The sequence below is a fragment of the Cebidichthys violaceus genome, unplaced genomic scaffold (genome assembly GCF_023349555.1).
Source record: "Cebidichthys violaceus isolate CVI_PGR_0920_01 unplaced genomic scaffold, fCebVio1.0.p SCAF_3, whole genome shotgun sequence".
Classification (NCBI taxonomy): Eukaryota; Metazoa; Chordata; class Actinopteri; order Perciformes; family Stichaeidae; genus Cebidichthys; species Cebidichthys violaceus.
In genome coordinates, this window is record NW_027176483.1 from 5,206,194 (window position 1) to 5,218,045 (window position 11,852).

Sequence of the window (11,852 nt, forward strand, 5' to 3'; positions counted from 1 at the left end):
CGACACATACTTATTATTAAAGCTTCATACAGTTCGTGACACAGAATATAGACGCCCTTATCTAAAAAAAAAAAAAAACACTGCACAAAGGCAGTATCAAAAAGAGGAAGTGCGCTACCTTCTTCTCTGCCACATCCTCTCATTTGTGCGTATCTTCCCTTTCGGCCCTGTGACATGTTATTTTCTTTTAAAGCAACGGTTTGAAATGCAGTACAGTTAGACCTTTTGCTCAGATAGAGTGCAGCCCTTCCCTTCTTATATTGCTGTTATGACAGTCCGTGAAAACATCAGTTAAGGAACTCAATTCAGCTGAAGTCATCCGATTCTGTCGAGTCGCTCTCAAGAGTGTCGAAGGTAAGCTCATTCAAAAAGGCTTTTTGTTTGTGACCTTGTTTGAAAGTCTCTGTCAAAGTCAGGAAAAGGAAGCCCCACACACTTAAAACACACAGGAAAAGTAAAGTTTCTCACCGGTAGCTTTTCTCTTCTTCACATCCAGGAAACAACAGTTTGACACACTCCAGGTCACGTCTGTTTTGTCAGGGTTACTTTATGTGTTTGCTGTGCTTTGTCTCAAGACCGTGTGATTCAAAAAAAAAAAATGTTCAGAGGGAGAGGTGCAGCCCTGCAAATCTGTGGGGGGGCTACAGTACTTGAACTGCTGAGCGTACTGCTGTAAAAGAGAAAAGGAAGTGAGGAAACTAAACATCTTCCTCTTCAGTAGTGTTTTTAGAAACTTCTTAACATCCTCAATGATAAAACAAACCCTTTCAAAACACAACTCTGGAAATCCACTGAGCACAAATTGTTTTCCTTTGTACCCAAGAAGCTGAATTTTGGATTTTCATGCAACAGTAAGCTGCCTGGCAGTGCAATCAGCCTCCCCCACTGCTGGCCAGCGAGTAACTCCGCTGCAGCAGTTGGAAGTTGAGCAAATTATGGTCAAGGACACTTACTGAGCTCCTGTTGAGAGAGAGAGAGTTTCTGGCAAACATGGTGACGGAGAAAGTGTTTCTTCATTCTTCTGTGGTTTGTATTCAAGCTCTTCTTCTCTGCAGGTTCTGCTGACGGATGTTGAATATCTCGTCTTGAGGAGAAGCGATGGAGGCTGCTATCTTTGAGTATCACAAAGAGGAAGACACTGTGGACATCGAGGATTTTCAGGGTCAGTCAATCAGGGTTCCTGCAATACATTTAGTTTGTCTTGATGCAATACTCACACCTATGTACATTGAAAAAGTTAGTAGGGGCTGTAATAATTCATCTTGTCCATACTGGAAGAAATGAGAGAATTTTATATTGAAAAGACTGTAATTTTGGAATTGACCACTTGCTTTGGTTAATTCAGACTGCTGAAGTTTCAAATCAGCTATTATCTAAAAAGACCACAGCAGGAGTTTTGTATGTTTTAGGTAATTTACCATAAATTCCTTTTTTCAACACTGTTTATCCTCCAATGCTGAGCAACCATCAGCATTATGACATTATCATAACGAGTTAATGTGCAGACATTTCAAGTCAGTCTGTATTGTTTAAGTTGTATTGTTTGAAAGTGTCGGCAAGCTGTTGCCTATTTACAAATCCAGCAGACACGGAGTAACATTATCACTTATTTAGAGTCCCTATTTTGAGCTATAGTTTGGTCTCCACCACCTCCTTAGAGAAATATCTGTCTCTTTAGCTGCTAAATGTTTCACTAAGTTCACCAGATATTGCTAACATGGCCCGTCTGATGTTTGATGGGTTAATCAAAACTTTTCCTTCTGAAAAATGGCTGAATGCATCAAAATGTGGGACACAAAACCAAAACAATGAGCTCAAACCGCTAAAACAAAAAAAAAGACCTTGAATAGAGCAGCTTTAAACTGCATTATTACGCCACAATAATGTAAGATTAATAGAAAATAATGCAGATTACATGTTCAATGTGATTTATCGCACAGCTTATGCACGTTTCAGGCTAATTGATTTCCATGCCATATGGAAATTAATTGAAAGCATTGGCTGTCAGGAACAGTCGGAAAAAAAACATCAAGAAATGCATGTCAGGGAGGCTTTTGAAAAAAAGAAAAAGCATGTGTGTATATTGTTAAGGACCGTGTTGTTGCCTTTTAATAAATAAAATACTTAAAATGCTACAAGTGATAATATAACTGATAGCATGTAAAAGGCTGTAAAATAAGAAACAATACAATTTGACCAATGCAGTTTGTAAATATATTCACACAGGACAGAAGCAGAAGCTCATTCAGCCAACGTCTTTAAAAGACCCCAAACTAGAAAAACTAAAGGAGGTAAGAGATGAATTCCTGTTATCTACATATAGAGTTTTGTCTGAATCTATGTCTTCGATTAAACATTTACTGCAGCATCAAAGCTCATCCTGGGCTACAAAGGGAGTGTTTCCTGAGTGGGCTGGAGATGAATGCTACACAGGAAATACATTACAGAGCCTGCATGTATATGTGAGCAGTGAAGAGCATGAATAATATCTGATGCCGGGAGAGAGGTGGAAGGATTGGTGAAATTTTAATGAACATAATTATCAGAGGTGATGGGAGACAGTTATGTGAGTCACGTCCAGGAGTCGTCGGCAGAGTCTGCTGGATTTGACTTTAAAACAAGGTTTTGATTGGAAAAGATGGCAGCACAAGTGCTTCATGCAAGCGGCAGTGAATGAGTAAATAACTCAATAAGCCGGGCATGTCTCATATATGGAGTCGGGAGGGCAAACAAATAAAATCCAGTTATTTTGGGGGGAGTATTTTGTATTTGTCATCATTTCCATCTACTTCAGGATCGTATAATCTTTGAAAATCAATTAAGATAATTGCAAAAAAACAAGGTTTCATGCTGCTTTTCATTTGACGCATTGGAAACAGAAGAATGTATGCAAGAAGATGAAAGCGTCTGCTGTTTGTATCTGACTGTGTGATGAATTGTGTTTTGGTAGGCACTGGTTTATTGGATCAATAGCACTTTGAAATCGGAGCACATCGTGGTTCAGAGTCTGGAGGAGGATCTGTACGATGGACTGGTGCTTCATCACCTGCTGTGTGAGTTAATACACATTTGTATGAAAGGCTAGTGTGGTCATTCATCATCGCTGTACTTCCAGTTAATCATTATCTAAATTTGAAGATTAACACATGTTTCCCCTTGTAGTTCACTTAAAAGCTTGTCATTTATAATTTACAAAACAAAGCCCTTGCCAATAAAATATTATTATTATTATTATTACATTTTGTAAAACTCAATTAAGAAATAAAATAAATTAATAAAAATAATGATGATAATTCTAATAATTATGATTGTGCTAATAACAATAATAATAATAATACTAATCCTCATAATCTTTATCATCATATAATTATAATAACAATGTATATATAATATAATCATTAAAATGTCCTGATTTCCACAGCCAGGTTGACCGGTGTGCACGTGTCTGTGGAGGAGATGGCACTGACCAGCGTTGCTCAGATCCGCAAGCTGGGAGTGATCCTGGAGGAGTTGGACAAGAGACTGGGCCTGCAGGACAGCAGTCGGATCAAGTGGAACGTCAAACGTGAGTCATGCAGCTGACTCGGCTCGAAGCAAGAGAACAAATGTTCCCTTCTGGCAACGTCTTCAAATTACATCGGGATTTGGTGCTAGCTCAAGGATGCCATGTTTGCTCACACCAACTGTGAGGGATTTTGGTGGAGATAAACACGATGGGGTTCTGTTTGAATCACCTGTCAGTGGATTTTGTTTTTTTGCCCTGCTGTTGGCGAATTTTAGAAACAACTGAACACCTAAGTGTGAATTGCATCATCTGAACTTTTACTTCATGAATTATAAGACTGAAAGGATGTAAACTGATCCACCAAAAAAAAAAAAAAAAAAAGAGCCAAAAATGACCATTGTCTTGACAATTGTGGTGAGCTCTTACCTCTGACAAATACATTGCATTTCCTGCAACCCCATGTTTTACCAGTTGCATGCGTTTAATGTGAAGCAGCAGTCGTAGGAAATGTTTGATAGAGCAGCGTGAACAGTGAACAATGAGGTTAATAAAGAAAGAGGATATTTACATTACATGTGTGTAGGAATTGCAAAGGCAATTGAATCCAGGACGGGATTGGCGGACTCCGCCATTAAGCATAGTGGGCATTTCTGGCACCACTTCACCTTCTTCTAAAAGACATGCAGTAGGGGAAAAAAGTCTGAAGTGGTTAAAACTCCAGCAACACTTCTCTTCAGACCACTAACAATGAAAACTACATAGAGAGGTGCTGTTGTACAGATTGTTTACATACATGAATTGACAATTGCTGAAAAAAATAAATAATATAAATAGTATACAAATTTGATTTCATGATTATAACGTAAAGTTTTCGGTATTAAATTTCCATTTGTGTTCATTTTGTGTGTGTGTTTTGTTCCCTGCTCTTCGCCTGTCAGTCATCCACAACAAAGACCTTCTGGCCACGATTCATCTGCTGGTTGCCATGGTGAGAGCGTTCCAGCCTGAACTGGATTTGCCTCCGAACGTAACGATTGAAGTTGTAGTTGTGGAAGTGAGTTTCAACTTAAGTCACTTTTTTTTCTCTCCAAATCTTAAACACACACCTTGTGTAATTGCTTCTGAGTTTTGGTTCATTTTCATGCAGGTGAGCAGAAGTGGCATCAAATCAGATGCACAGACGGAGGTCCTGACAGAGGAGAGGTGAGCCGTTTTATGTCCTGTGTGATTCTGTGAATGTGAGAAAAACATCTCATGTTTTTTTGTGTGTCTTTTTCAACAGGGACGCAGGCTCAGACTCCCGAAGCAAGACTGAAAGTGAGTACAAAGCTGTCGCAGGTTGAGCCGATTTGACATTTTGAATGTCACTGAAGCAGCATTTCAGCCCACGATGACTTTAACACAGTTTTCTGTCTGACTGGTCACTCAGGGGAAGATCCCATCGAGCAACTGCTAAAGCTTGAGGCTCACAAGGTCAACACGGTGAAGAAGGTAGAACAAGGAGAGGAGAGGTTAACTGTTGCATCTCTACCTGAGTGAGAGAGCAAATGTCGTTGTGTAAAGACAGGATATAAATAACCATAATTTGTTTGTGGAATTAACTCATAAACCTGAGAACAAACACGATGAATGATGCCTGAAATTATCAAATGGGAAAGCAATGTGTTTCATTTATATTGTATTTGCGAATGGATCAAAGTATTCAAACCAATTAGCAACTTCAAATAAGGCTTGAGGTGACTATTTTTAGTATTGACTAATCTGCTAATTCTTTTTTTGATTAACTGATTAATCATTTGCATTATAAAATGTTATGAAATTGTGAAAAATGTTTTAAAGCTCAATGGGATGCCATCATGTCGCTCTCTTCAAAAACCCGAAGACCTTTTTAGTGACTTCAACGATTAAATTGATTATCAAAATAGTTGCCAATTATTTGATAAATCAACTAATTGAAAAAGGGCTGATCATAATGATTATTATGAATGATTTCATTATTATTTGAATATTTGATTCATAATTTAGTCTATACAATTTTAGGAAATAGTGACAATACCTAATATGTCAACAAAATAAGACTTGTATTTCAAACTGCCAAACTTTGTCCATTTTCAGGCCATTTTACACTTTGTGAACCAGAATATGTCGTCCATGGGTCTGCAGGTGGCTGATATGGACAAACAGGTAAAAAAAAAAAAAAAGAACACCTTTGGAGCATTCCTGTAAAAAAAAGAAGAAAGAAAAAAGCCTCATTGATCTCTTCCTCTGAGATTGCATCACCTTCCCTGGATGGGTTCCGATCTGCGGTGTGTTTTCTGTCTAGTTCGCTGACGGTGTGATTCTGCTGCTGCTGATCGGACAGCTGGAAGGCTTCTGCGTCCCGCTGTATCACTTCAACCTGACTCCCGTCAATCACTCTGAGATGGTACAGTATGGATTCCTGACACAGTAGTAAAGGAAGTGCATCGTCAAACACACACAGACAATACTTACCTCATTTGGTATTTGTAGATGCTCACAGGTGATGTGAGTTTAATTTGCAACATATTTATTTATTAAAATCAACCGGTCAGAAGAGACATTACCAATTTCAATTAGGATTCATTTCATTTTTGAGTGATATTTTTTGAAAGTGAAGATATGCACAGACTCATCTTCAGCTAATCTAATTTTGCACCAGAGCATGGCGGATAATGAGCTTCAGTACTGAAACCTGACCCGAAATTATACCTATTACAATATTAGATATGATCAAATGAATATTTTACTATTCCCATGATAAAAGTAGATGCATAATTACTTCTGTGTCACTTATAATGATATCTTTCATCTCACTTTACCTGAAGCAATAGGACTTGTCTATAAAAAAGTTATGACTCTTTATATCACAGATATGAGCAGTTTATGAATAACTTAATCTATAAAACACACAGTGACACAGTCCAAACACATTATTTATCAGCCTCATCCATAATACCTCATGGTGTATTATGTTTCACATAGTTTTATAATGTTTTATAATGCCATAATATATTAAATTATTATATAATATATTAGATTTGACTATCATAAAATCATTGAAATGCAACAAATATGCTAAATATAATTTAAGTGAGATTGTATTCCAATAATATAATTTCCTTAAATCTGAACTTTACTTAATTGGTATTTTAAACTAATACTGTTGTACTATTACATCATAACATTTTTAATGCAGGACTTTTACCTGTAACTGAGTATTTCTACGCAATGATATTGATACTTTTAAATAAGTAAAAGACCAGAATACTTCCTCCACCGCTAAAGAGAAAAGTTTTACAAAACTATGCTAATATATCAGTGGGTAAATTAAACAGAATCTAATATCTTTTTATAACTATTTTTGATGTAAATGTGGCGTTTGATGTAAATTTTGTGTTTTCTTTTTTAAATCTCTTTTACCTCCAGCTTCACAACGTGACTTTGGCCTTGGATCTCCTTAATGACACAGGCCTTCAGGTGTCCAGTGTTGATCCACAAGGTGATGAAATAACACACACTGCTCACACAACATACACACTCGGCCTTGTTGACAACAGAATAAACTCAAATTAAAATGCCAGGCACTGAGGATGGACAATAAACAACAACAGTGAAATGATTGCAACAGAACAACACCAGAGCTCCTAGACAGCAATGTCAAACGAATCTGGATGATATCAACTATGGAGAGCATTTATCTGTGTGACAGGGAAACGCCCAAATCTGTTTGTATATCAGGTATCAGGCGAAGGAGGAGGCGGATTGCCCGGGTAGTTTGATTTAATCTCCGCTGCTCTGTGGAGTGCGGGTTTGACAGTGTTTTGGAGGGAAAGATGAAATTGCTTGCGGAATATGTGACTAGTGTCTCGATCGCTGCGGATGATTGTCTCAGTCCGAGGTCATCATCATTCATTTAGAGAGACGCGGCGAGGGAGACAATCTCAAGGGGACGATGCCACTCTGGTGCCCGGTGACAGACACGGGGATTTAACCTCAACGCTATGGCTACATCTTCTGTGTGTGTGTGTGTGTGTGTGTGTGTGTGTGTGTGTGTGTGTGTGTGTGTGTGTGTGTGTGTGTGTGTGTGTGTGTGTGTGTGTGTGTATATATGTGTGTGTGTATGTGGAGGAAGATATGGTATCTGTATTCATGAGCACTGTGTACCACCCAGTTATCAGACACATCCCAGAAATATTATGATTCTATCTGTGGACTGTAAAAAGTCCTCGTTAGTTTTTGTGTTTGTCAGTTTCAACTTGCAAATGCCAGTTATCAGATTTCCCACCGTAAAACCACGATTTCATGATTTGTAGCCTGAAGAGTGTGAGCATTCATCTAAATGATCATACACCAGTGAAAGCATTGCATTGCGTTCTGCTTGGTTTAATAATGTGAGCGTCGGTTCATGGTAAACTCACTGTTTTGGTAAATTTACAATTAGTTAAGCTATTTGACATGAACAACTACCAATACAACACAAGAATTCAGGTCCTAATTCAGATTATACGGCCGATAAATGTTTCACCATGGAAGATATTTGTTGATTTAACATTAAATCCACTCATGTAATTCATTTAAAACGCAATCAAATAACTAAAATAAGAGAAGAGCAAAATAGAGCAACTGACTTATCTAAGTGTGTGAATCAATCAATAGCAAATGGATCTCCCTCCCTTCCCTGCAGATCCGTTATTGACGAGCCGCTCTGTATTCTCTCTGAGCTCGAATCACACCCACTAGAGCTTCTCCACAATATTGCCTGCCAGCCTGTAATTGTGAAGCAAATCCTCAACACGATAACTGTTAATTTTAGGACCGGCACAATTAATCTAAGCCAGGAGCAAGTGGCTAATTTAATTCACTTTTAGTGTCTTTTTAATTACTGGCATAATTACAGTGATGGAATGAGGAATCCCAGCACCGACGGTCTAAAAGCGGGACCGCGCCTCGTGCATTAATTGAGTTAGCCAGTGGTGGAGTGAAACTTAATGTCACATTCATTCAGTTAGTGTATCTTACAAACAGAGTGCAATTTTGTTGGGATCTCGTCTCACCAAGGACGTATTGATTAAATGTCCATTTAATGTTTGTTTTATGTCCACCTGACCTGTTAGCATAGATTGTAAGAATAGCTATTAGCTAATGCTGCTAATGTTGATAAAAGCATCGGCATGTCCTGGCTTGGTAGATGCTGAAGGTGCATTATACATACGCACTAAATGTCTCCTGGTTGTGTGACAGATATCGTTTCTCAGGACGACACCGCCACCTTGAAGGTCCTGTACGCCCTGTTCAAGAAGCACAAAGGGAAATGAGAAGAGGAAGAGGAACTCAACAAACAGGAACACAAACAGAGCCGAAGAAAAGTTGAGGCATTCGACCAGCTTGTGGTTTCTTCTGTCTCTAAACTGTTACGAATGCTGTACATCATGAAAAGGGTGAAGTGGACTGTTCATAGACGTTTTGCCGATGCTCTCAGGATAATTTAAAAAATAGAGTACATGAAGCTTGATTAACGAGCCATGCATAATAAACAATATCGGTGTCTATAATGGCACAGTCGGACCAGCATCAAAACTTTGGATCAAAATCAATTATTTTCGCCACAGTCCATTCCTGTGATACCTCAGGAGGGAATTCCTTCAAATTTGGCACAAATGTCCACTTTGACTCAAGGATGAATTGATTCGTTTTTGTCCATAACTCAAGAATTCATACGCCAATTATGATAATTTTACACAAACGTCTGATAGGATAAAACGATGAAGTGGTAACATTTTGAACAGATGTTAACTGTTGATGGAGGCATACAACCACCAGGCTATAATTCTAGTTTTTCCTTTATTTTTTCATACACGTTTCTAATATGTGGTGTGGATGTGTAACCCAGTGTTATTTCCCTTTTTCCTCTATCTCTTGTTCTCTTTCCTTCACTGTGTGACACTGCTGGAACATGGCGCTTTTAATTCTTGCTATAGAAAAGCATCGTCCTTAACTGCCACTTCTCAATAAACAGTGTGATTTTAGTCCTCTGCTTCCTCCATGCGTTCCTGCTGACAGTCTGTGACCTCCTCTTATTCTAGTCTGTGAATGCTATTGTCAGTTCTGTCATTTTTTTTTTTTTGCCATTGAATTGTTCACAACTCAATGTCACACACATGTAGAGAGTCAGGCAGCGATGGAGGCAGGCTCAGAGAATGGGAGACAGACAATAGATGTGATACCATCAAAGCATTTTTTGCAAATTTAAAAACTGGAAAAATCCAAATTGTTATCCTTTGTGTTGGATAGACGTGTAATTCCTTTGTTTGAAAGAAATGTATTCTAACCATTAGTGACTTGTTAAAAATATAAATATCTTTTCACTGCCACTCTGGTTTAGCTTTTGTTGATTTAGTTTGTGTATTAGCAAATTGCAGCATGAATTTCATTGTTTCTTTGTCGAGGTTAAATGAACTATAAACAGTAAAAACAACGACTTTCACACCTCCTATTCAGCTCTACCAGTTTTCATGCAGATGTGTTTGTTGACATTCAGGAAGCCAATTTATTCGTTTCCACCACTGTGATGGAAAATACTCTAAATTCACATTTTATTTCCCCTGACATTTCAAAAGGTTTGCATAAAATTGTCTTGGCAGTCAGATGGAAACACAGCTACTGTATAGAGAGAGACAGACAGATATACAAAGAGACACTTAGGTGTGTGTTGCTCTTGTTCAACATGTAAATTGGCACATTTCAGCGGACAGTTAAAGTATTATGAAATCAAAATGGCTTATCTTCTGTTTTCCAATTTACAGCCCTTGAACTCCACATCCCGAGTGATAGTAAACAAGATTTATTTGTTGAAAATTAAATTGCAGATTGCTTTATGAAAAGCAAAACCCATTGTAGTACCTGACCAAACCATGAATGAACAATAAAGTGATTCTATTTGCATTTTACGGCCTCTCAAGTACAAATTGTAATTATATTTCATAGTCGGGTGTTACATATTCAATCTAATCACACATGTTTGCTTGTCATCTCTAACATTAGGTGGTCCATCTAAATATTCATCATTAAATCTTTCTGCATGTTGCCTTTTATGTAGCTTCCTTCACCTCATCTGACTCTTCCTATATTCATATTGTTTTGTATGTGAATGTTAAATGAAATGTATGTTCTTTTTCATCAAATGTTGGGTATTTCAGCGTCAGTTAAAGGGGTTTTGAGCTCAGGGACAGTCTGTATGAAGCTTGCTAATATATTTTTCAAAGAATAAAATGTGTTATTGTTGCAATAAATGGCTAAATCCTTGGTGCAAAAGGGACATGAATGGGCTGTTTGTACTGAGCCTTCTAACAGAATCTGTAAATGAGATGGATTGAACAATATTCATTGAAATGTACTAAATTATTTATCTCTTTCTTTATCTATGGTGACAGTCTTCTTTCAGACATTCTTGTCAGCAACAGCAATTATCTGGTTTCCTGATATGATAAATGTCTTTTTAAAAATAATTTATACCGTTATTGCCAATTCTAATTTATCTTGTATGTTTTGTTTCAGAGTTAATAGTGTGTCTAAGATACCTACCCTGCATCAATTCGAGGCACGGATGTGAACATTTTTAAAATATTAAAACAAGCTTGATAAATCACAATGTGTTTGCAGTTTGTGCAAACATTTGTGGCTTTGACACGCAATTGCGATGATCTTAAAGACAAAGTGAAAGTCAAGGGAGATTAATGTCTTTTAGCCACTGTATACGTGTCAGGAAAAAGGTCACAGCTTAGCCTGTCATCAGGTTCTAAACCATCAGAACAAACAAGGATAAATTTCAAGATAAACGTCTCAGGGATTAAACCTGTTCTACTCCAGCAACAACACCTTCTTCTGCCTTCATTAGGACTCCACATCACCGCTTCTCAACATTGTAAAACAGTCACTGTAAATAGATAACTAACTTATATTGCCTGTTAAGCTATAGGGCTGAGAATGTTATAGAAATCATTACATCATGTTTGATGCTACTGTGAGTGTATTTTACAGCCTGGGGTGGCCACACCGGAGGATTTCTCAAACTGACTGGCAGTTTTGGAGAAAACAAATGATGTCCCTCTGCAAAGCCACTGGAGTCCATCCAAAATGTTCACAGGAAACATGAGTAATGTCTGCCTAACTTGTCACACTGAACAGATGCATCTCTCTGTGGATTGAGAGGGGAGCAGAGCTAACAAAGCAGCATCGCTCTCATCACTCAGCTGCTGTATAAGTGGGTGTATATAAGTTATCACAGAGGTGACAGTATCATGGGAGTGTTAAACCTAAAGAATTAAGA

General features: G+C 37.9%; 1 protein-coding gene across 2 annotated transcripts; it reads left to right on the forward strand.

Annotated features, from left to right (window-relative positions):
- The first annotated feature begins 134 nt into the window (after nucleotides 1-134).
- On the forward strand, nucleotides 135-10,841 carry parvg (parvin, gamma). 2 transcript variants are annotated; one of them, XM_068723687.1, is made up of 13 exons: nucleotides 135-354; nucleotides 1,056-1,162; nucleotides 2,227-2,291; nucleotides 2,951-3,053; nucleotides 3,422-3,565; nucleotides 4,444-4,559; nucleotides 4,653-4,708; nucleotides 4,788-4,822; nucleotides 4,935-4,996; nucleotides 5,621-5,689; nucleotides 5,829-5,930; nucleotides 6,953-7,025; nucleotides 8,768-10,841. In XM_068723687.1, the coding sequence occupies exons 2-13, from the start codon at nucleotides 1,099-1,101 to the stop codon at nucleotides 8,839-8,841; spliced, it is 963 nt and encodes a 320-aa protein (XP_068579788.1). In that variant the 5' UTR covers nucleotides 135-354; nucleotides 1,056-1,098; the 3' UTR covers nucleotides 8,842-10,841. The 2 variants fall into 2 exon arrangements, with proteins under 2 accessions (XP_068579788.1, XP_068579789.1); XM_068723688.1 differs by lacking the exon at nucleotides 135-354 and adding an exon at nucleotides 793-851.
- The last annotated feature ends 1,011 nt before the right edge of the window (nucleotides 10,842-11,852 follow it).